The 27,212-nt window shown below is 38.3% G+C and overlaps 1 protein-coding gene across 1 annotated transcript; it reads left to right on the forward strand.

Annotated features, from left to right (window-relative positions):
- LOC134802502 (transmembrane protein 26) lies at positions 1-27,044 on the forward strand. The gene is made up of 10 exons (XM_063775182.1): positions 1-283; positions 6,841-6,955; positions 7,599-7,755; positions 8,448-8,625; positions 18,180-18,336; positions 19,234-19,370; positions 20,950-21,048; positions 23,893-23,988; positions 26,262-26,372; positions 26,817-27,044. Exons 1-9 carry the CDS (start codon positions 81-83, stop codon positions 26,335-26,337), a joined length of 1,218 nt encoding a protein of 405 aa, XP_063631252.1. The 5' UTR covers positions 1-80; the 3' UTR covers positions 26,338-26,372; positions 26,817-27,044.
- The last annotated feature ends 168 nt before the right edge of the window (positions 27,045-27,212 follow it).

The following is a 27,212-nucleotide window of genomic DNA, read 5'->3' on the forward strand; positions in this document are numbered from 1 at the left end:
AATTTAGATATTCTGCCATTTTAAAAAACTAAACTTTTTAATGACCAAGGCGTTCAGCCAAACAGCCAATTGTTTTAAAAATGGCGAATGTCGGTAAAGTGTTGGCCACGATAAAAGCTGTTATAACAAGATTGGTGTTCGCCTGCCATGGGATCATAGCTATTTGGCAAGTCACTGTGTCCATGGACGACATCACATATTGGTATTTGGCGTCACCGATTTTGCTGCTCATTTTCGAAGGCGTCTTTACGTTGACTATTAAAGAAAATCAGGAATGGAAATGGTGAGTTCATTTTCATCATACCATACCGGAAAGACTTTATCCATTCTTTGAAATCAGTGTGCAAAGTTTCATTTATCCTCTAGGATTGCATTAAACTCATTAAAGAAACAAATCACATTTTTAATCGACTTCAAGAAAAGGAGGAGGTTGTCAGTTCGATATCTACACAGGTACATAGTTCCAAGTTTGTCCCATTTTTGTGAAAACCCATTTGCGATGATGAAATCCATGTGGAACTGAAGGAACTCCTCAATTTTTGATGGTTTCAGATCATGACCTTGTAACTTAAAACGTACCCGAACTCCGAAGCGAAAACTGTTTAGTGATATGACTGAATTTCTGTTGGACTGTCAGATAAAAAGGACCTTATTGCACTTGAAGCATAAGGACCCTTCTGTGATGGACAGCCACAAATCTTCCCTTCGTAAAAATGGGAGCACGGCTGGCTAACTTAATGAAGGGACCTTGATCGCAACCCTACATCAGAAATCATTGCCCTGTTGTTTATTTGCCCTTCAAATATTAACCCTCCTACAACCCCTTGCTCTTTTTCAAGTGTATTGCTTGGCTAACCAGAACTATCAAAAGCAATAAGTTAATACACTTTATTACCCTGGTCACATAATCAGTGATCTGGTTTCGACTGTAATGCTGTAGGTATATTACGTTTTCAAATAAATAAATAATGGATAATAGACGATACTATAGGCAAATAGGTACTAAGGCTCAATATATACAGGGTGATTCAGGAGACGTGAGCAGGACTAATACTGCACATTTCGTAGATTATAAGCAACACTTTCGTATCAGTATTAGTGAGGTTAACGTTAATTTTCTAGTCGTGTTGAAAAAGAAAGTTATTAATTTATTTACGATATGCGTGGTCACCCTAAAATTAGAATACTAAACTACCGATATTCTGTGTCAAATTGAATGTCACCACTGTCATCGCGGTCTGGTTATTTTTGAAAACTCGTATCTCACTCAAGTTTGACAGTTTATTTTCTTCGTAATCAAAAATTAAAGAGGTTTTATGCTTATTAATTAGGTCTTGTAGGCGTGACCATGATTGTAGAGGATTAAATTTGCCCTCACCAAAAAGTTAAAAAATAGGAAAAAATCTGGCTGTTTCACCTAAATACGACGGTGATCGATCAATTATCAGTTACTGAGTGTGCAGGATTAGTCCTGCTCGCGTCTCATGAATCACCCTGTATATCAGCTATAGATAAAAAAGCGAATCATCACTACACATTATAAAACAAAGTCCCCCGCCACCTCTGTCTGTTTGTGTGTTTGTTTGTTTGTATGTTCGCGATAAATTCAAAAACGACTGAACGGATTTTCATGCGATTTTCACTTATCAATACAGTACATGATTCTTGAGGGAAGTTTAAGTATATAATTCGTTAACCCGTGCGAAGCCGGGGCGGGTCGCTAGTTAGTTAAAAAAACAAAAACCATTTTAAATCTGACCCCTGATCCCGTAAAGTCGAGTCGATACTAACGGCATTTGTGACGAGGTTGAACAGCAACACTGACTTTAGATGGACCTTATTGGCATTAAAATAAGGTTTATATATTGTCAGTTAACAGTATATCTGAAGTTAGGTGTTTCTTTACGGTGTTTGTGACATTTGAAGGCTTTGTCAATGAGCAGTGAGGGGGAACGTGCATTAATTCGGCGCTTTGACACTTAAGGTGTTAGTGTAAGAGAGGTGTTTTAACCAACTTTTTATACCTACTTATTTAGACGGCGGTGAATATCTCTTTAGAATCGGACAACGCTAAGTTTCATACCAAATCACAGAATAATAATACTAGGTACAGAAGACTCACTCTCTAACAAAACGCGTCTGTTACGATCAGGACAGATATGACCGCTAGGTGGCGACGGGGCCACGCGCGGCTTATGGCTAGCCACCAAAATTGGTGTGGAACGGATGTACTTTTAGCTACCTGTTGCAAAGCGATGAAATCGCGGAGTGAACCACGCCTGGTAAAGGACAACATCGTGAGGAAACCGAACACATGTACACATCCCTGTTCAGACTCCTGAAGTTTATATACGATTTCATGTGAGATTTAGTGCGCGTGTGTTTTGCTGTCAACATTGGACAGGCGCTCACTGCAACGATATTGATAGTTTTTGTATTTGTTTTTGTTGTTTGTGTTTTTGTATTATACACAAGATGTAGTGCATAATGGTTTTCCATCGTATTTTCTCGGAAACGTTCGTATTTGTCATGCTAGTTCAATCAATGTCAGTACTTTTTGTACCGAGACTGACTGACTGAAAAGACACGTTCGTAAGTTTCCGTGAAAATACGATGGTAAATAGTTACGCACTACATCTGTACCTACCTATTTCCATTAGACATACCTACATTAAAATATTGTAGTGGTTGATAAATATCGTTAACAGGCTATATAGTATCGCAATAATGCTTAGGTATGTCGTTTCCGTTTCTTGACAGACTAATAGCTTATGACAGCATGCTAATGGTTGCCCTAGTTTATGCAAAATTGAGATATAGCCAGGGGTGCGAAACTCCTGACTTCGTTCAAACTCGGCTCCGCTCGGCTCAGCATTGCTCCGAGCAATTATTAGGGTTGGCACCACTTGACTTCCTTTTGCGTGCACGACCACAGATGAGATAATCACTTTATTTTTGACAACCCTAAATAGCCGAAAGGGATAGTGCCATATATTAGAAAGGGACAGCACGATTCGACCCTGAACCGCTGTCAAACTTCGTTTTTGTAGGAAGTTTCCTTTCTGTACGGTAGTACTATTATTTATTCTGTGATATAGCGGCGCGATTCAACATGTTTTATGATAGATAACTAGCTCGTGATATTCTAAGGCATCAATTATTTTATCAATTTTGTTATGGTGCACAATAAAGAGCATATAGGGATAGAAAAACAGTATACACACCCCGGATGATAAATAATCTGGAAGTCCTGCTATACCTACTCAGGGGCGTATTTACCCTAGGGCCAAGGGGGCCATGGCCCGGGGCGGCAGGCCGCGGGGGGGCGGCGAAGCCGCCCCCTCGCGGCTTTTTCTGGGCGCCTTTTATAATCAAACTTAGCTATATTTTTTATTATATTTTAATTGACATTTAAATTAATAAACAAACGAACGCTTCAAACCCTAAGTACCTAAATTAAGCAACATATTCGTTCAAGAAGTATTAGTACGGCGCAGTGCCGGATTTACCACTAGGCTGAGTAGGCTGAAGCCTAGGGCGGCAGATTTTAGGGGGCGGCAAATTTGGGTCAAAAAATATTTTATTTGCTGTTCAGATAGGGTCGACCAGAATTTTTTCGCTCCCCTATTTATTTGTAAAATTTACATAACAAGCATTATTTTGCCGCCCTCTGTCATGTCAAGACCCTTTATATTGAGACAGACGGCCAGACGGACAACAAAGTAATCCTATATGGGTTCCGTTTTTTTCCTTTTGAAGTACGGAACCCTAAAAATTTACCTACTATTTTCTCGAAAAAATTTCGCGCTCGCTACGCTCGCGTTTTCACTTACGTACCTACATTATTTGTGACCCATCTGACTACATTGGGCGATTCTTGTGTCTTCGTGATATTGAATCTCACTAAATTGTTCCGATCCCATGCCGAAACTCCGTATAGATAGAGTGCTCTCGATATCAGATACAAATACAATACTTTTCTAGACTTTCCAGCACCACAGAATGTGGGATAATGGCACGGCCTGTGTAATACGCGTCTTTACTACTGTCGTCTGCATAGCAATGATTATCATTGATATGCAGCAATGACAGCACAGAACCTAGTGCAACGCCAGCGGTAATATCCACACTATCGGAGCAGCTTCCGTCTACTACCTATACGGCTCATATGCGTCTACCGGAAAAAAAGCTAGCGATCCATTTGTATAACATAGTCCTTCGAGCAGACTCGATGCCAGACCCGACCGAACTCCTTAGCTATATCCAGCCTGACTGCCTGAGGCATTGGCGCCTCACCTTGATTCTCAATGGCCAAAACCCAGCAGTACCTACCGGTCACCGATCAGATCAGGCAAATATAACGTCATTGAGTGACAAAAACGGCCCATATAAATCTGTTTCTGTATCTAGAATAGTGACATTAGTGACGTCACCTTTCTGCACTCAAAAGAATAAAAAATTATATACGTTCCACTATCAGCGAAGAGCGCCTGAATAGCTTAGCTCTTCTTAATATAGAAGCTGAGCTGACAAACGTTTTAAATTACGACAGCGTCATTGATGATTTTGTCAACCAATTTGTACATAGGAAAACAATGTAAATGCCTATGTGAGTAAATGTTTAGTTTTTTAGGGTTCCGTACCCAAAGGGTAAAAACGGGACCCTATTGCTAAGACTCCGCTGTCCGTCCGTCCGTCCGTCCGTCTGTCACCAGGCTGTATCTCATGAACCGTGATAGCTAGGCAGTTGAAATTTTCACAGATGATGTATTTCTGTTGCCGCTATAACAACAAATACTAAAAAGTACGGAACCCTCGGGTGGACGAGTCCGACTCGCACTTGTCCGGTTTTTTTTTTTATTTCACACCCCAAAGACACTTGTTGCAGGTTTTTTTTTCTTAAATAAAATACTTTATCAGCAGATCGTCACTGATGAAGGGGGGCGGCAAATCAAAATGGCCCGGGGCGCCAAATTTGTAAATACGCCTCTGTACCTACTTAATAATTATTAAACTCTGCATGCTAAACATACTGAGCGAAACTACTATTAAATGACGTAATGAGATGAGTAGGTACTACTCGAGTAGGTACTATATGTGACGTTAGGTGCCCTATTGATATTCCGAAAAAAAATACGCCGATTTTTGTTTCGCCGACAACAATTCGCAGACGGGTTGTTTGGCAGAGTAACGATTCGCCGAATCTCGTTACGCATAATAGTCGATTGCGAGAGTAGTCAATAAGCAGAACATTGATACGCATATTTACTATTCGTAGAATAATCATTTAGTAACTGTCATAATTACCCGAGAAACCATTGGTCGAAACACAATAGGTCGAATGTTCATTTGGCATTAATATTGAATGTTCGTTTTTTTAGCATTAGAAAAAAGGTAAACAATCTTGACGTGTCTTTTAATTGAAAAACTCTTTTTAAAAATAAGTCATGGCAAATATGTAACATTCACGAATCTAATACGATCATTTATATTCTTCTGCTTTCATAAGTAATACTTAGTTACTGATTTTTAAAAAGCGTTTTTCAATTAAAAGACATGTCAACTTCGCTTACCTTCTTTCTAATGCTAAAAAAAAATTATAAAATAAGGTGAGATTTCAATTATTGATGAAGTGCACCTGATGATGATTGTTGATGATAATGATGATGATTTTTTTAAAGTAGTATGTTTAGCGATTACTCCAGCACCCATGGTCCGATTTGAGTTATTCTTTTTTGTTTGAAAAGTTACCTGCGAGGTATTCCCATAACAATTTTGGTTCTGATCTGATGTTGTAATCCATGAGGAATTGACGGAACCCCTCAATTTTTAAAGGTATGTGTATTATGATTTCGGTATTTTCTAAAGTAACTCAATCATTTCCTCCTGAAATCCACCAATTTCATGAAGTGCAACTGTAGCCTTACCACGAGTTTGACACCACATATTCGCTAACTTCTTCGTAACTTTATATACATATACTTAACGCATTTACTTAAAAAATTATATATTTTATTTCATTCTTTTGTTTCGAAAATAACGACTTATATGTAAAATGTGAAACGTTATTCGACTAAACATTGCTTAAACGAAACGATTACTCTGCCAAATGGAAATCGTCCAATAATAGTTCTGCGAATTTACACAGAAGCAAACTGAACGGTATGTGAACCAAGAGTCTACGTAACGTTAGTTGACCAGAAGTTACATTGATAAATAAATGACTCTGCGAAACGATGTTCGGCGAATCGTTGTCGGCGAATCGATGATCTGCTAAAAGTTTATCGGAGAATCATTAGGTACCCGTGACGTTATCTATGAAAAGCTATTGTCGATGGCGCTTACGCCATAACGATGCTCCGATATAAATAGAATGCTACGCGGCGTAAGCGCCATCGACAATAAGGTCCCTTTTCATACATAATGCCCCATATAATGATTAAATGAGAGTTCTAATGAAAAGACATGCATTGAAATAGTGACTTGCTTTAAGGATGACTCACGCGAGAACGGTCCGGGTCCGGGCCGAGGATTCCGACACTTCTTTTTCTATGAGAGGTGATCGGTGATCACGTGATGCTTTCTATAGAAAACTGAAGTATCGGACGACTCGATCTCGACCCGAACCGTGTATGGCTCCTGTACACAATGGGCCAGCGCCGGCCAGTCCAAGGGACGCAGCCATGCGGTAGAATAAGATAGCAATATCACTTGCTCCCTCTAACGCATAAATGCGTCCCCCAGACTGGCCACGCTGGCCCATTGTGTACAGGGGCCTTTACAAGTAAACATGTAGGTATACAAGCAGAGTGACCAGATTTTCTTCTTCATTGTCCTCAGGTTCTGCCCATCAGTGTTCATCTATCTGGGTCTGGTAGTGCCTGCCATCTGGCTTTTAGAGCTGCACAAGGTGGACGTCAGAGTCGACAAAAAGCAGACTGCAAGCAACGACACTGTGGTGAGCATTCTTCAACATTTACCTGCACAGACTGCAGCACCAACACCATACAGGTCACCACACATAGGTGCAATTTTTCTTTTTACTCTATGCGGCACAAGTGAGGTTTAAGGTTGACTCACGCTAGACCGGGCCGTGCCCGGACTGAGGCGTCCAACATGTCATTTTCTACGGGTTATCATGCACGTAGTGCTTTCCATAGAAATGATAGAAAACGAAGCTCCGGTAGCTCCGGCCCAATCTAACGGGAGTCATCCTTTAAACCCACGATTTTAGACCACCCATTCGCTCATTCGCTTGCCCTTTTCCCATCATTTGATTGGTCGTTTCGGTCGTTTTGGTCTTTTCCTATCATCATTGGTCGGTGCAGCATGTTTTTTTCCTCCATACCTCTCTGTCGTTCGTCAACTCATCATTCACCTGCTTTCTTTTCATATCATCTTTCACACAATCCATCATTTTCCTTGGTTGTCCTATCTACTATCTTCTTACATCCCCCCACCTTCCTAATACCTTTCGCGTCAGACTTTCATCCTTCCGCATCACATGCCGGTATCACGCTATGCGATTTGATCTTAGCAGACCACTTAACACGTACGAAAGTTTAAACAGTGTTGTAAGATTCCTTTGTTGTCTCCAGACAATAGGCTTGGGCGTGGCAGCGAAGATCCCGACAGACATGTGGGTGACGCTGATCGAACAGTTCCTGATGCTGACCCTCATCGTGGGCCGCTGGCTACTGCCCAAGGGTGACCTGACGAGGGACCAGCTAAGTCAGCTACTGCTCGTGTATATTGGTAAGATGACAGATGGTGTTAATGGAACAGTTGATAAAGATCCCGACAGATATGTGGGTGACGCTGATCGAGCAGTTCCTGATGCTGACCCTCATCGTGGGCCGCTGGCTACTGCCCAAGGGTGACCTGACGAGGGACCAGCTCAGTCAGCTACTGCTCGTGTATATTGGTAAGCATGTATGAGTACCCAGACAATCTCGTACAAGTTATGGCCTTTGTTCTTAGTGGAGTTTTGCAGAGAAGACTCCAAAGTAGACGAATGGAATGGTATGGTGGTAACGATTTGGTTTGGGCCGCAGGGAAACGGATGAAAGCAACGCATGTTCAAATCTTTCGGGGAAGCTTTTCCGCTAGTATTATGATGAGATAAACAAATTAGTCAGTGGCAAAGGCGACTGTTTTGTCTATTTTCTTTTTATAAGCCGCACTAAGTTTACAGAATAGCATGAATAGTATGCACTGTTGTTTATAAAGTTTTTCTTGTCAAAATCAAGTTTTCACCATCATAATCTAGTAATTATAACAATTAATTTGAGATCCATTTCAATTTTATACGCTCCAGTATATTTTGGGTCTGGACTCTGGACCGAATTGCTTAACAAAATCGATGGTCTTCTTTAGAAATGTAGGCGAGAAGGTTAGAGCCTTTTCCTACTGACAAACTTTTGTTATCAGTAATATTTGACCATCAGGAACAGCCGCCGACATCATAGAATTCTTCGACTCGTTCAAAGACGAGAAGGTGGCCTCGGAGAAGGTGCTGGTGCTCCTCACCCTGGCCATCTGGTCGTGGTCGCTGGTGCAGTTCACTGTGGTCCTGACTGCGACCAAAAGTCGCAAGTCGCGCGGCACCGCTAATAGGTCCGACATGTACGTAATGGCACGCCGCCACGCCACACACACAAGCACGGAGCGGAGGTTTTTTAAAGACAAGAAAAGGTGGCTTAAAAGACATCGGAGCCATAACTGCGTTTGGCTAAAAGAACTTGCATTCAGAGCATTTAGAATTTTTTTTTAAACGTGCCTTTTGAGTCTAGTTAAAATCTTTACTCCGTCGCTCAAACAAGATGAAATTCACACTGAATATGTAGATGTATTTTGGTTACAAAAAACCGTTTTAATTTTGAAACCGAGCTCCGCTACGAACAAGGTACACAGGACATAATATAATAATAATTGACCGAAGCGAAGCGAAGGTCTACGTTTTGACTCGGGCATTTTGCTTTCGTATGTCCGGATGTTCTCCTCTACAGGTCGCAATTCTTAACCGATTCTCGTGAAATTTTGTGACCGAATTTTATGACTAAATAAAATTTTTTTGTCAATCCGGTTTTTGGAAATTTTTAAAAATGGCGGAGTCGTGATACCTGGCGCCTAAACAAATAGTCGTATCGATATCATAAGACTTTTTTCTTTTTGAAACATGTTTACAGAGTTAATAGCAAAAAATGCAGAAAAAAATTATCGCTGGTTTAGGCGGTATTTAGATATTTAATTTTAACTAATTTTAATTTGAGAAGGAGTAGCTAAATTTCGTCAACCCATCTAAGAACTATTTGGCTCAGTTTGTAAACGTTCGCTTTTTCTGTTTGCACAGAGGGTCTGGGTTCGATCCCCAGTAATTGTATGCTGGGATATTATAACTTTTTGTATTTTTTTACACATAAATTTCGTATTTATTTTATTTTATATTATTTTCTTTAATTTACTATACACCGTGTTTTTATTGAATTCCGTTAACTTCGGGGTATAGTTAAGTACGTTTATAAGAACTAAATGGCATAGTTAATTTTCAAAAAAAAAATTTTTTTTTTGTTTTCTTTTTTGTTTTTTTTTTTGTTTAAAAAGTAATTAAATGTAGCATATAGCGTTGTTGTAACACGGGCATTACATTTAACTCAACCAAACAATTGAAATCTGTGACATATCAATGTCATTTCGTACATCAATCGACCGAGATTGTACTTAAGTTTAGTAGCAAATGTATTAGGTCATTACCTATGAAATTGGCGTTTTGTCCGGAGAATTTCAACGAAACACGAATTTCCATACAATTAATTTTGCGGATATTTTTTTGATGGCTAATTCAAACCAAACAAAATTTTTCCAGTAATTTTTGACACCTTTAAGGTATGTTTTCAATATCTCCATTTCTTGAAAATTGGTACCATTAGAAAAATATAAGTAATTTTAATACTCGAACCGACAGCACATGAAAAGACCTATTTTCAAGGCTTAATTCTGAACACTTAACAATAAAAAATAACAATTAATTGTATGTAAAATCGTTGTTTATTGAGTGCACTGTAGTTTTATTGTAATTGTGTATGTACTTTTGTAAAAAAAAAAGAACTAGGATCAGACTTATATCTATGAACAAAAACGCCAATTTCATAGGTAAGGACCTAATATGAACTCATTCTAAACACTAATCAATATGTAAGCCGGCCCTAAGGCAAGTGTACACGCTTGTAGAGGCCTTATAGTAAAAAAATAAATTATGGATTATCTCCGAAATGGACTTAATTAGAACATCGGTGTCTTTGAGAAAGTTACTTGATTTAAGCTCAGGAATGCACCCTTGAAATTAACGGAAATAAAAAAAAACACGGTGTATTTAAAGCTCTTAGCACCATGTTATTTCAAGCTCTGCTCGCGAGGTCTACAGCTCAGATTAAATGTCCAAAAATTCAGAAAATTTGTATCGCTGGTTTTGGCGGTATCAAAGACATATATATATATATATATATAACTTCGTATAAGACGTATAAAGTCTAAGGAAAAAACGTGCCTCGGAATTCAAGTAAAAGTCATTCTCGAATAGATGTCGCACACACCTTTAGCCTATCCTCAGCTAGATGGCGTGACGACACCGTTTCATATTTAACAATTTTAACACATAGATATCAGTGAATGAACATGGATCAAAATGATATAAAAATAATAAAATCATTTATCCATAATAATACATTATTTGATAACTTTATGCGTTTTCATTTTGAGTTTTAGTCGTGTGTCGATAGATGGCAGTAAATTTACAGTGACTACAAAATTTACAATGACAGGACCCCTCTATACTATCTATTCTTTTTGGCGGTATTTAGATATTTCGTTTTTACTTGAGAATGAGTAGCTAAATTTCGTCAGCTTTAGTAAGAACTATCATGGCGCATTTTGCAAACGTTCGCTTTTTTTGTTTGCATCGGGAGGTCCCTGGTTCCATCCCCAGTAATCGTATGCTGCTACACAACTTTTTGTATTTTTTTATACTTAAATTTCGTATCAATTGTTGTTTTTTATTTTATTTTTTTTATTTTGAAAAAATGAAAAAAATCGTATTTTTTATTTATCAAGCGCGGGCTAAGCGCATTCGTTTATTTTTTGCAACAGATGATGGCTTTTTGCGCTTTAAAGAAAATTTGATTCTTGAATATACGGCGCCATACCTCTGGCCTATGCTCGTCTAGATGGCGACACCATTTTATATTTAACAATTTTTACTCATATCAGTAAAATAACATGGGTCAAAATCATATGGCGTTCTAAAAATAAAAAAAATCATTTATCGATACATATATACATTTATTGATATTTTTTTTTCATTTTCATTTTAATCCTGTATCGAAAGATGGCAGTAAATTTACTGTGACTACAAAATTTAGTATGACAATAACCCTCTACTACATATAGGGACCGTGCGCGTTGGAGGGTCTGCCATCTTGTGGCCTGAATCGGAAACATGTACATTGCCAAAACAAGTTCTACCATCTACCGTTCTTGTAGGTACGTTTCCTTATGCATAGTAGGTTCTGTCATCTTGTGGGCTACATCGGAAGCATAAACGTCACATTTACGCCTCACGCCAAAAATCTGACGGCTCCTATTTTACCCCCTATAGTTCACGCACGCCCACTATAGGGACCGTGCGCGTTAGAGGGCCTGCCATCTTGTGGCCTGAATCGGAAACATATGTGCACATGTACATTGCCAAAGCAAGTGCTACCATCTACGGTTCTCGTAAATACGTTTCCTTGTGCATAGTAGGTTCTGCCATCTCGTGGGCTACATCGGAATCATAAACTACACATCTACGCTTCGCGCCAAAGATCTGACGGCTCCTGTGCTGCCCCCTATACACTTTATTCTCTTTAGATTAGATATTTAAATTCTTACTCGAGAATAAGTAACCAAATTTCGTCAGCTCATCTAAATGCTATCATAGCGCAGTTGGAAAGACGCTTACAAGCAAGGATATGGGATAGGTACCCGGTTCGATCCCCAGTAAATGCAATTTTTTTTATTTATTTTTTGCACTTAAACATCGTATTGCTGATTGATCAAGCGAGCGCGAAGCGCGAGGTAAGCGTATTCGTTTGAGTTTTTGTTTGAAATTTTTTTTAGCGATTTTAGTTCAAGGGCATGGCTGTTCCAGGAGTCAATTTCCACTTACGTTTATAGCATGGGCGGTCACCATCCATAAATCGCAGGGGTTAACATTGCCTAGGGTAGTGGTCGACCTTGGGCTCAGGGAACTAGCTGTAGGTTGCTCCCCAAGTAGCATTGCAAGCTGTATATAAGCTGTATTAAAGTTTATTTGTATACTATAAGCTGTACAGTTAGGCTGTATAAGCGCTTATACAGCCCTTATAAGTAAAAAAAGGGCCCAAATTATACAGCCTTTGGCGTTATTAGAGCTGTAGAGTAGCTGTATAAGCAATACATAAGCTGCATAATAGCTGCATTACAGCTATATTTCGGTGTAACAGGAAACCTTAACACTACAGATAATCTCTTATAAGTACGATATAAGAATATAAGTTTTAAATGAGTTATAAGAAAGAATTACAAGAGAATAATAATCATTTAAGAAACTAAAATGTCTTAATCTTGTCCATTCGTAATATAGTAATGGCGACAATAAAGTGTTATAGTGGATGGTAAAAGTAAAAGTAAATATTATACAGGACTTGAATGGAATATTACATTATTGGTAAGTGCGGATTATTATTTATTGTGAACCTGTGTATCTTTTCTGGCAAAATATTTACGCGCCTGCAAAATAACAAAGAGAAACCATAAGGAAAATATCAAAAATCGGTAAAGTTACTGTTTGTTTTTAAGGTTAGAGTATCAAAAATATTTATAAATATTAATTCTAAGGCTAAACAATTTATTTTAGCTGGTAATCATAACACGGCGTTAGTCTGCTAAATATTTGCAAGTATTTCTTTAATTATATTTACAAATACGTTTTTTTTTATTGTAAAATGGCGACAATTTTTAAACAGCCTACAGGATAGTTGGAGAGCATTATAATCTTAGTAGCTGTGCTGTGTAATAAATGGAGTGTCTTTTACAGCTTTTGTAATTAAAACAGCTTTATAATAGAATATTTGTATTCGTTTGGCTGTATTTCGGTTCTCCGTACATAAGTTATAATTCTCTTTAGAGATCCGTATAACAAATAAAAAACCTGGACTGTAACTGTCATATATTCCTTTAGTTTTATAATACACTTATTTACAGAAATCATTACACTACTATACTTATACGAGTGTAAAATTACGCCAAAAGATTGTTATAAGCGACTCTATCAGTAATACAGAAAAAAGCTGTACTATAGCTGCCATTTATTCATTTGGTTGTATAATACCCTTACAGACAGAAGTTATACAACTACTATTCTTATAGGAGAGTGAGATTACGCCATAAGAAATAGCTTTAAAACGGGGTTGACAGATACATTTGTACAGCTACAAGTGCCAAGTGATACTACAATACAGCCTGTATACAGCTTTTACGATAAAATTAGCTTGTAGTGTTTCACAACACTTAATGTTTTAAAACGGAGTTGACAGATACTTTTGTACAGCTAAAAGTGCCAAGTGTTACTACAATACAGCCTGTATACAGCTTTTACGATAGAATTAGCTTGTAGTCTCTCACAACACTTTTAGTTTTATAGTAGATTTTTTATATTCTGATAAAGCACCCCATGCATCCGCAGAATCCTTTATAATGATTTTATACAGCTTGAGCTGTATAATGTCTGTAAAGTACCTTTTATACAGCTTAAATCTTTTCTGACACTCTTATACGTCCCTTAAATCACTCTAAGTTCTTAATTGGCTGCTATATTGATGTTGCCGACACTTCCATGCTACTTATCGTACGTTGCGCTTTCCCGGGCTCAAAGTCTAACTAACAATAATGTTAGTTAGACTTTGAGCCTTTTAATTTGGATCGCCTCGCTAAAATGGCCCATAATTTCCGCAAATCATTTTTTCTTCGAGGCAATTACTCCGTTTTCATTTTTTCCCAGTGGAATTTCTTCGCTTTATTTAATTTTTCGTGTACATTTTTTCATAAACTAAATTTTCCTTTTCTCAATTTATTCCCTTTTCTTTTTAATCCCAGTAGTTAAAATAACCAGTAGGTTTTTTTTTCACTAACTAAATATTCTCTATCTCCATATTTTCTCTTTTTTTTAATGCTAGTCAAATAGGTAGGTTAGGGTTATTTTTTTTGATGACCCTAAAAACGAAACTGCTCCCAGAGATAGGTAGGTTAGGGTTATTTTTTTTTTGATGACCCTAAAAACGAAACTGCTCCCAGAGATAGGTAGGTTAGGGTTATTTTTTTTTGATGACCCTAAAAACGAATCTGCTCCCAGAGATAGGTAGGTTAGAGTTATTGGCTGACAGCGTTTGGTTTTTTACTTGTAGTTTTGTAGATTATGTTTTAATTTTAGTGTTTTTGATATTTGTTGTATGTGAAATACCTACAAGTAACAAATATAATTACTACACAAGAAAATATTATCCTAGATATTTAAAAGAACGAAACCTATAAGGAAAAGATTAATTTAAAAATATTAAAAATAGGCGATTGCGGAAGAAAACCATTGGGAAAATATGGGAACGGAGTAATTGCTACCGAGAATGAATGATTTCGGGAAATTATGGGCAACGCAAAATATGAGAACGGAGTAATTGCCTCGAAGAAAAAATGATTTTCGGAAATTATGGGCCACACTCGCGCACGAAGCTTCTTAGTTGCAGTTTACAGGTTAATTCAAAGGTAATGTTGGTTTCCTAACATAAGTAGAGTTAGACCAAGAAAAGTCTGCAGAGATTTTGACACTGGCACAAATAACATTGGAACTGCGTGTGCTGTCAAAATCTCTGCAGACTTTTCTTGGTCTAACTCTATCCACTTTTCTATACAATTAGTATGGCGACGTGTATACTTAAGGGGCATCGACCGTACACTGACATCGGGATGATATTTTTATCATGTTATTTAGTAGTCATCGTGCGTCTCGCTTGCGCCAATACATGTACGGACAAGAACGAGTGAAATGCACGATAACTAAATGACATCAGTTAGATGTCTTTCTGATATCTGTGTAAGTTTGAATTGGTCTGTTAGCCAAAAATTGTTTCGTATGTCCATATGTTCTACTCTACAGGTCGCATATCTAAACCAATTCCCGAATTTTGTAAGCAATTGATAGTTAAGTTTTTATGGTCAAATTAGATTCTCTAAATTCTTCTAAACAACGAAGCCATACATTTACTCAGTTTTAAGCTCAGCTCGCGAGGTCTACAGCTCACAGAGCCACTAGTTGTTAAGTTATGTAGACATTTAAGACCATTTTTTTGCTACAGTTAAGGCAGCCATATTTTCTTAAATAAAAATACAAACATTTGATTTAGGAAAATACCTAAATATAATCATTAGGTAAGTTCTGTGGAAATGCCTTTAACTTTTTCAGACAATCATTGCCTGCACTAAATCATCAGGCGTCCATATTCCCAACACCAATTTGTCTAAGATCTATCTAATACCTTCAAACGAGCAATTCTTGTTTATTTATTTATATATATATATATATATATATATATATTTCGGGGATCTCGGAAACGGCTCTAACGATTTCGATAAAATTTGCTATATGGGGGTTTTCGGAGGCGATAAATGCTAGATCTTATCTCTGGGAAAACGCGGATTTTTTAGTTTTTATATGTTTTCCGAGCAAAGCTCTGTCTCCCAGATATTAAATAAAGTATATGGAAAGTGTTGAATTTCATCTATTGTGTAGCTTATTACAGCTAGCCAGTAAATACACACTTTATTCAACTATTCTTTGGCTCCTATACGGTTTTTACTTTAACCCTTTCAACGTCAAGGACGTCTAATGACGTCGCGCGTTTGTCCATAATTTTTCTTTAATTTTGTTAGGTACCTACCTAAGTAGAGTCAGCTGCAGAGATAACTGACTCCCTGCATATAAAATTGTTGCAGAGGGGTCTACTATCTCTGTAGCAGTAGGTACCTACTGTACTATCTCTGAGGAATCTTAGAGCCTAGCCTATAAATAAATAAATATAGGTATCAATGATCACTGTATCAAAAATTATGTACTGTTTTTTTTAAAGTTGTTTTTTAAAAAGTAAGAATCGTAGAGGAGATCATACACACGGCACTTTTATTATCACTTACCGCTTTTCTGCACATTTTTAATATCTTGTAGCACAATTTAAGTGCACCATTTTCCTTTTTGGGTCAAATATGAGTTTAATATAATAACAAATACCTGTTTTATAAATACATACATTATTAATTGTGTTGATTTCAGCTAATGGGTGCCACTTTTTCATATAATCTGACAAAAGTGGCACTTACATAGGGTTACCAGATACAAATTTAGAATTTCCTGACAAAATTCCTGATTTCCGAATATTTTTCCTGACATTCATATTTTGACGACAAGGTGGTGTTTAGCCTCTAGCGATGGCCACCCGATTGAGCCTAATTTAAGTTACATTTAATTTTGTATTAATTTAAGTAAATAAAAAGGTACTTTATAAAAAAGTCTACCAATTCAAAAAAATCCTGACATTTTTGTGTTCCGTCCCCATTCCTGACAAAAGGCCAAAATTCCTGACATGTCAGGAAAATTCCTGTCATCTGGTAACCCTACACTTACACGTTTTATTTCAGTTAAAGTTTACCTACACTTTAACATACCTATTTTTTTACCTAAATCTTTTATTCAAGAATTAATTTTAATTACCTAATTTATGGTTGAATATGTATCATTTCAGGGCCTGTTTACTATGTAGGTAGGTACATAACTAATGAGTCATAGTATAAATGCAAGTATGTACATATATAGTATTTTTGAAACTCGATGGGTACGCTTACATCTCAAAGTAAAAACAGGCATTTTGATATAAATTTGGACAATCTCGCAAAGTGTTTTTATGTTATTATTTTATGATGTAGGTCAAATGATTCATTCACTCTAAAAGTAGGACAAACTTAAACAAAGCAAAATTATTTTGCAGTTACTTAAATGGTTACGCAGCACATTTGAAAATTTAAAATTTATTGCACGATGCCTATATGGTAGGTAATTAACTATTGCCTATTTTAATTATCTTAATAATTAGTTGAGTTTTAGAATATGTCACTAAGTAATTACTTAGACACATTTGTTTTGGTTAGTGGGACAAGTTAAACATAACCACGTAACATTATCTAAACGGTGGCTTGACGATTAAATACCAACCAAGTTTTCGACGGTCCAAGGTCACAGTAATCTTGCTGGTTGAAACCAAGTGCTGGCAGGTCACCATTTGGCCAAGAATATTGTGCATCTGGTGCAATATATTCGATTGATAATAGCTGAGGATATACATTATGTACGTATATGTCATTCTTTGTCTAACAGATCAAACAGATGTGCCTGGCGGAAACGTATATCAAAGTATCTCCGTACCACGTTAGTCTCTACTTGCGGCTGTGTGAACCTATCTACTCAGTCTATAAGTGGTCTATAACATTAAAAATAATAGCCTGATGTGACATTTCACTCCGTACCACATTATAGTCTCTGTTTCTACACGGCCGTGCGAATTAACCTACTCACTCAGTCTAGAGGTATAGTCTGTCGATTTGTGGCTGGCCCCGAACTGATAATCCTTTGTCTATTTGTTAAGTAAAACCGCACGTGCTATACTTACCTGCATAAATGGTCTTAATTATTCTAATTGTCACCTGAGCGCGGGCTAGTCCAACGCTCGAAAAACCAGTGTAGGTGCGCTCTCCGATAACGCGCCTTTGTTATGCATCTGGATTACACATTTTAGACTGGTTCCACTCGCCAGCACTCAGTAACCGTAGAGAATACACGACCCTTTTTTTACAGGTAGAGGCACGTGCGGTTTTACTTTAACAATAGACAAAGGATTAGCGGGTCGGGGCCAGTTATAAATCGACAGACTATATAGCGGAAATTACGCACATATGTGTCTGGCACAGATCTTTCCGCAGACATATCTGGACCTCCCGATATGCGGATTTACGTATAAGTATCGGGGGCTCAATACGAGTATGTGCCTCATAATTTTGTACAGGAACAGCAGGGCGTGTTGCTGCTCCATCGAGGTGTGCGCCATCATGATGAACATCGCCCTCCAGGACGCCCCGTTCCTGGCCTTCCGACTCCTGATCATCGCGCACTACAAGATCATCAACTATATGAACATATTCTTCACCTGCAAGAATACCCTGGTAATATATAAACTTCCATCCGAATATATCCACTACCAAGCGTGAATCTTGATGAATCTGCAGCAGGCATCATTCCCTACAGACTCCTGATTATAGCGCACTAGAACAATATAGGCATCTTCTTTACCTCCAAGAACATCGTGATAATATATAGCTGATATAGCCTGCAAGCTCTTCCCTCCGGGTAAGGTTCGTAACGTGTGACTTATCGAGTTGGGAATGTGTAGGAAATCCGGTTTGACACATGAACTCACAGTTTTGTCGTAACTACCTCTATCTGTCAACTCTTTTTTTATACTACGTCGGCGGCAAACAAGCATACGGCCCGCCTGTAAGCAGTCTCCGTAGCCTATGGACGCCTGCAACTTCAGAGGTGTTACATGGGCGATGCCGACTCTAACACTCCGCACCCTCATTGAGCTCTGGCAACCTTACTCACCGGCAGGAACACAACACTATGAATAGGGTCTAGTGTTATTTGGCTGCGGTTTTCTGTATGGTGCAGGTACTTCCCCAGTTGGGCTCTGCTCTAGATCTGGAATGACATCCGCTTTGCCCTACCACACAAAGCGAGATGACATTCACAGTGCCCGTACATCTCTTAAACTCTGTCCCAGAATAAGTACTACCGTACAGAAAGGACACTTCCTACAAAACCGAAGTTTGACAGCTATTCAGGGTCGAATCATGATATCCCTTTCTAACTTATGGCACTATCCCTTTCGGCTATGTAGGGTTGTCAAAATTCAAGTCTGTGGTCGTGCACGCAAAGGGACGTCAAGACAGTTGTGTCAACCCTATTGCTCGGTGCAATGCTGAGCCGAACGGTGCCGAGTTTGCCCGAAGTCAGGAGTGTCTCCCCACTGACTCTGTGCGTAATTATGTTTTCCCTGACAGGTAATACTTCTTCAAATCTACCGTCTATACGTCCTACACTTGGAGACGTCAGACGACGGTGGCTCCTTCTATCGGAAGCCGAAACACAAAGAACACAAGAAGAAGGAACACCGTAAACACAGGGACAGGGAACACAAGTAAGTCGGTAAACTTAACAAAGTACCTACCCTAGCTGGAGTTAGACCAAAAAAAGTCTGCAGCGATTATGATAGCCCTCGCATTGCAAGTGTTATTTATACGTCATAAATTCATAGAGGTTTGACGTTTAAAATGACACTTGCACTGCGTGGGCTATCAAAATCGCTGCAGACTTTTGTAGGTCTAACTCTAGAAGGGACCTTTAAAGTTTGAATTGTCTGGTTAAGTAAAAAAGAATGAAGATTTATTGATACGACAGACAAGTAGATAAAACCTAATAAAAACATTAAAAGTCTTAAAATAGAGGGATAAAATAGTGCCTTTCACCCGAGTTAAACACTCTACTTTTCATTTCGAATACGAGAAAAGTAAAATAAACGAGTATTTAGTAGCACTGTATATATCTTGTATGTAAATAAATTAGTTTCTTATAAAAAAAAGTGTATTAAAACAAAAACATGCGAAGCATAAATATCTACCTATTTATAAATAGTATTTTTGATGGACCTTTTAATTAACAATTTTATTTAACAAAAAGTACCAGATTGAAAATTGTATAATATATTCATTTAAAACCAAATTTTAATTGCTTATCGTAAAAAACAAATAAAAATAGGTATATATAGGTACTTAATAGAAAGTAAAATGCTCTAGTGCAGAAACGTGTCAATTTCTGCACACTTTTTACAACAACAACGACTCACTTTCAGAGCATGAGAAATGATAAAATATTAATACCTAATATTCTTGGATTGGAGGTATATCTATCATTATATCTTAGGTGCCTGAAATTGCTATGTGCAAAATTTATTTTCGTCAATAAATAAAATGTAACGAAGATGTATTTCAGTTTCTACTTTGTTTTTCCGCTCTCTGACCAGTGAAGTTATAATTATCAATATATACGTCGTATAAATTTTTATGTTTTATTAGTATGTTTTTTTTGTTTTCCTTTTCTTTCGTTGTTGTTCAGTATGTATAAATTTTAGTGTCTCTCTCTTTTTTATGTCTGTTTTTTGTGTGTCGCTGGCGTATGTGTTGTCGTCTCATAGCTTTAAGTCAGGTCCCCACTGAAAACCAGCGCCACGGATTGCCGCAGCATTATGCTGAGTGGGGTCCTATTTTAGCGTCCAATGTTTTTTTATTTTATTTATTTAGAAATTTAATTCAGGCAACAAGGCCCATATTACAAATACCTTACAGACTAACATACATATGTATTTTATAAACTTAAAACTAAACACTATTTAGTCGACAAAACGGCGTGGCTCCGTTGCATCGGCTGCTCTTGTGTCGGGTGTTCTTTTATGTTTGTATGTCTTTGTTTTCTAGATGTAATATGTTGTGGCGTTAAATAAATGTATTTTCTTTCTTTCTTTCAAATAGGTACAGTCAGCAGCAATATATGCTATAGCTGCCTAGGTGTTCAAAATAATCTTGACGCGACTTTATTGTTAAGAGAATAAGAGCGCGTCAAGGTAATTATGAACACCTCGCGCGCTTAGCAACTTCTGCTGCTGTCTGTACCTACTGCAAAATGTAATCTTATTGCGTGTGTTTTTATGTATTGTATTGCAGAAAACATCATAAGTCGAAGCACAATAAGCACGAAGGCGAGACGTCTATATCCGTCATCACCGACAAGCGGCAGGAAAGGGTTGAGGGCGGGCGGATCCGGTAAGTGAACACTAGCTTATATAGTTAGAACACGAAATGTCTGCAGAGATTTTGATAGCCCACACAGTGCAAGTGTTATTTTAAACGTCAAACTTCTGTGAAATTATATTAAATAACACTTGCACTGCGTGGGCCATCAAAATCGCTGCAGACTTTTCTTCGTCTAACTATATGTACCTATAGCCATCCTACGTGTACGTACACGTTCAACGCAGCTGTCCAACATTATCCTGGCCCTGGCCAGCCACGTTAGGTTCATAGGTCACGCTAGACAACGTCCATAATGTTTATTTGGGGTCGTCGTCATCGAAAACAATGAGGACTATAATAATATTAAATAGGTAGTTACTGTACTATACAGGCTGGCTAAAAAATACCTAACTACATTTCCGTTGCCATGGAGGTTTTGGGATTATATTGCGCAACAAAACATATAACCAGTGCTTGGGAAAGGCTAGGCTCTCCGAAGCATGTCTCGCGAGTGACTAAAAACAAACAATGAGAGTCTAAATCGTATAATTATTAAAAAATATAACCATTGTTCACTTTCGTATTATTTTTTCATTTTATTGCATTGTATTCTAAGTTGGAAATTGGAATCAGCGGGCATCGCAATTTGTATGTATGTTGAAAGATGGGGTCGATAGTCACCTTGACACCGCGTCCCGGGCGCTAGTGCAGGCCTACGTGGGTATCGATAAGTTACGGGAACTTTTTTACAAGCATTTATTTAGCTTGCCCTTATTGTTATTTTTTTGTTTGGGCTTTTTTTTTAGTGAATAAACTGAAACTTTACCTACATATATGAAAGTTGGGTGACAATTAATGCATTTATTAATGGCACCATCGAGCCTGTTGAAAGAAAGGTACAGTCAGCTATAAAAGCTTGTATCAATAATTATTTAAAATAAATATCTGCTTAGTACCCCGATATATAGGTACCTAAGTAATGCATTAAATCATATTATTTAAGCATAATTAGCTCAGAGACTCTAGAGTCCTTCTAGAACCCATTGCTACGACAATCGGGTTACGACAGTGCCTATACTTGCAATGAATCAGCTGATGACGAATGATATTATTCAATAGGTATCACATCAATGCTGACGCTTTAAAGACTACAAAATACATATTGCAACCAATATCTAGATAGGTATTTTTTTACGTATATATTAATCGTACCGTCAACGCCAAATATATGTTTATACTTTTGCAACTTATTCCGTTGTAATAAACGTATCTTTGACGTGGACTGTACTTGTATGTAACCGCAGTGGTGTTTCTGTTTTTTTAAGCTTTAATGAAGAAAAACGCGAGAACACAAGTTATCACGTAACTGTTATAACTATATATATACAGTGACGGTCAAAATGACCAAATGTATCGGTACGCATGCCTTATTTTTATGGCAACAATCGCAACATGCCACTTAGCCGAGAAACTCACCTTGTAAAAAAAAATCAATATAGTATGTAAACTTACTAAAACCATTTACTCAAGCCCGTTAATGAATGGGTCACACTGAGCAACTTGTACTATGGCACCGACCCCGAAATCGCGAAAAAAAATTTGGTTGTTTCATACATATTGCTGGTCTAGCATTGAATTGATTGGTGATTTTGAGGCACGCATGGATGATTTTTATGCAATAATGCGCAAACGAGTGGCCTCTCAAATGTGTCGCGTGCGGGGCAGCGCCAATAGCTTCTTAGCGGCAATAGGAGAGAGGCTAGATAACCCTTTTAAAAGATATTGGGTGTCGCTGCATGCTCCTAAGTACCAGGACAGTAAACAGTAATTTTTAAGTTTTTATTAGGATAGGACTAGGATAAACTAACATAGATATAAGTAAATAGTATTGTACATAACAAATATGGACTGTAATTTTGGTCTGAAATAAATATATATTGATTGATTGATTGATTGATTGAAATTCTCTATGGGAGAGTCAATTATTTTTTCGCGATTTCGGGGTTGGTGCCCTAGTAAAAGTTGCTCAGTGTGACCCATTCATTAACGGGCTTGAGTAAATGGTTTTAGTAAGTTTACATACTGTATATATCCTAAAAAAGTCAGCTTAGCACTATTTACTTAGCTTACCTTGCAACTGAAAGTATCGACTTCCCCCATCCCTACAGCTCATAGGGTGCGGTATAATAGCATAACCCCTCCTTTAACGGACGGCCAACAGCCTAAATTAAGCCCAAACAAACAACAATAGGTCGGGATTCGACCGCCGTGTGGACAGTCGCGAGGTGATATCGTGAAATGAATCAACTAGGTACCTACGGTACTTATGCCGGGACCACGCTAACGGGAAACGCCGGGAAAAGCCGTTAATTATAGCGATAATCCCAGTGTGCCATATGAAAAGTGTCAATTATCGCGATACCTAATCGACGGCGTATCCCGTTTAAGGATGTCATTTTCTAAATTCAATTATTATTATTTTTTTTTTTATTAGCCTATAGGAGTGTCCCACTGCTGGGCAAAGGCCTCCCCTCTTTCCCGCCATTTGGTCCTATTCAATTAATAAAATTTTTAATTGAAATACTTTCAATTACAATAGGTATAAAACTATGATTTGCTCCTCCGTTTATGGCTCTAAGCAAACTGTGCACCGTCAAAGTGGAAAGTCATTATAGGGCAAAGACGTTAGGGAATACTGGCGACTTTTCCATGGACAAGACAATACGATAGTTAACGATTTGGCCACATTTAAAAATTGAGGCCTTAATGTTTTACGAGTAATCATACAGCTCTTAGAAGTACATACTAGTACATAGATGGTTGGAATATGCCGCTCATATAATATGTATTTTATTGTTACTTTGTTTGTTGCAGAGCCATAATCTTGACCAATAACGACGAGATTGAAGAGTTGGAGCTCAGCAGGCTGTTCAAGGACCAGGTCGGCCTGGAGAACGAGAAGAAACGAGGGTAAGACGAGCCTTAACCGTTTGACCACCCCAGTTGGCCATCGCAGACAAAGGTTCAGTATAATGGCTCCTCTACACGACGGGCCAGCGCCGGCCACTCCAAGGGACGCAGCCATGCGGTAGAATGAGATAGCAATATCACTTGCTCCCTCTAACGCATAAATGCGTCCCTGGGATTGGCCGGCCTTGGCCCATCGTGTAGAGGAGCCTTAAAATGAACGCCACTCCACACTAGCGTCTCCCGAGCGGCGGCGGCTCGAAGCAACCACTGAATACATAACAGTAATACCCTTCGAGCAACACCGGCTTCCGACACATCGGAAGGGAGGGGCCCAAGCGATATCTCACCGTACAAATCTTTCTGCCATTTTTCGCGGGGGGAAAGGTGCACACAGTCGCACTTGTCACACACTTACATACAAAATCCAATCTGTAATGACGACACAAATACAGTAGAGTCCGGTTAGTACGACTCCGCATATAACAACCAACCGCTTATAGCGACGAAAGTATAGGCACTTGTTTGGTTTTAGTACAAGCTACTATGAAAGCACAACCGTTTATTACGACTCCGCTTATAACGACCGATCGCTTTTAACGACGGAAATTGACTCAAAATCCATCCGTCAAGTCCGGTTACAACGACGAGCGACGTAGTTTTTACAAATAAATTGTTGGTAAGAAGCTTACTCCGTCCCGCGCACCCAACTCCGCTCCCCCTTTTGCCTATACGGAGCAAGATGAAATAGTCATGTGACTTTTCGTAATTTTGCAAACTAAATAAAACCCAATTCCCATTATTCAATTGAGCTTAAACTTAACATACATAATTATGTAAGTTGGGTGACAATGCAATACATATTTTGGTAGTTGTACCTTCGAGCTGATCTGATGATGGACACAGGAGGTGGCCATAGGAACTGTGTGATAAAACCACGTCATCTTGATTAGATTAGATCCCCAAGAATGACGATTTTATATTTTACGGGATTCGAGTAATTTGCGGATGACGAGTGAGTACGCGTAGGTACCTTGAAAAGTGGCTTCTTCTAAACACACAAGTCTCTCCATTTAAGACAAGGTGTCGTAATACTAACGTAAATAAATATTTTAAAAGAAATGTTTTTTTCTTTGATTATCGAACAAGTATACAAAATGATGTAATTATTTTGATTAAAAAAATATATTAAAATTGGCAGTTCGTTTTGTACGACGTCCGGTTAGTACGACGTAATATCAGCGGTCCCTTGGGCGTCGTTATAACCGGACTCTACTGTACATATAAAATGACACACGTCAAAGACAAATCTTGCAAACCTCGATCTCTTTTTGTGTACGGACGAGTGACAAGTGTCACAACACGCACACTAACACATTTTCGTTGAAGTATGTTATTGTATTCTGAGAGATGAGAAGTCGGATTTGTCGCTCGACCGATCCGCAATTTGTACTGAGCGAGCAAAATCGATAAATCCAACAATTACATGAGACTAAAATATAATATTTGTGTTTGAATGTAATTAAATGTATGATATGTAAAAAAAAATATTACATGTGAAATGTAACACTTTCTTTTTGTAAATTTGATGTCCCCGACCTCTTTTTACAACAAAAAACCGAGCAAACAGGCATTTTTGTGCAGCAGTGTTCACGCGCGCGTCTGGACTCGGTCTAGTGAAAAATCCAAGTGCATTAGTGCAACTAGTTTTATTACCCGCGCTAGATTAGATTGACGCGCTAATCTTTTGTACCTCGGCAGAGGGGAAATAGTGCGAATGCCGCCTCCCTTCCGTGTTGCTCGAAGGTAATACCGTACAGAAAGGACACTTCCTACAAAACCGAAGTTTGACAGCGATTCAGGATTGACTTCCGCGGCTATTTAGGGTTGACAAATTTCAAGTGATTATCTTCGGTCGTGCACGCAAAAGGACGTCAAGCGGTGCCAACCCTAATAATTGCTCGGAGCAATGCTGAGCCGAACGGAGCCGAGTTTACCCGAAGTCAGGAGTGTCTCTCCACTAACGCGACGTTGGCGCAACTGCGCAGTGACGCCATTGTCTATACGCTGACTAGACACTAACGCTCAAAATATGCTAGTGTGGGGTGGCCTAATACATGTTCACGTATTTGGCGGTCAAAGGATTAAAGAAATTTGTAAAAATTTAAGCCATATATTTTAAGCAACACATAGAGCTGTTAATTCAAATTACTATACTTACATTTTCATTTTTTGTACTTTTGGGCTTACATTTATAAATTGCAAAAAAATTACAGCAAAAAGAAGCAGAAGTCGGAGTCAGAGGAGTCCCTGAACAATGTCCACCACACGACGGATGATTCCGGTATTTGACACCAGAGGCGTCGCGACAGCCCGCGAAGACACAGGTACTTGACAGCGCCCCAATTATTGGCACCTACCTTAATTCGTAGCAATTGTCTGTTAACTATTGGAATTAGTTTGTCAATCTCTACGACATTTACCTATAAACTGTGTTCAGGTTTAAATTAAATTTCATGTTTTATAGATTTTGGATGATCAGATGTAAGTAGGTACCTACCTAAATGTATTCAATGACACATTTGGAGATTTTGGACCTAAATACATAATGAAATTAACAAATATGGCCAGTAGGGCCTACACATTTAGCTAGAGAGTATGTCGAAGGATGGAAAAAACACTGTCTAGTTCTTTACGGTAATTATTGACGTCTATTTAATTTCCATCGACGTGGTTTGACGTGATTTGACGCCACAGATAAATACATAACTCAATACACACGGACATTAGTGGTTCCTGTTCCTGTCTTAAACTTGTTTAAATTTTGACAGGCATGAAAAGAAAGAGAAGAAATGCAAGAAAAAGCACGTCTCCAGCGACAGCAGTGACAGTTCCAGCTGAACATGTGGCCGTAGCTTCTGGGTTTCCATTTTGACAGATCGACTTAGCGAGTGGCGCCATGAGCGCGTTTCGACAGTTGGTAATTTGTACCTTTTGACAGGTACCGGTAGGAATTTGTGATTAACAAATTGGAAAAAAGATGGGCAAAAATACGCGAACACGACTTCTTTGTTATCAGGTATTTTAGTCCCAATGGTAGGAGTTGGACCAAGAAAAGTCTGCAGCGATTTTGATAGCCCATGCAGTGCAAGTATTATTCATACGTCATAATGTCATAGACGTTTGACGTTCGAAATAACACTTGCACTGCGTGGGCTATCAAAATC

This window comes from Cydia splendana, chromosome 24 (genome assembly GCF_910591565.1).
Source record: "Cydia splendana chromosome 24, ilCydSple1.2, whole genome shotgun sequence".
Lineage (NCBI taxonomy): Eukaryota > Metazoa > Arthropoda > Insecta > Lepidoptera > Tortricidae > Cydia > Cydia splendana.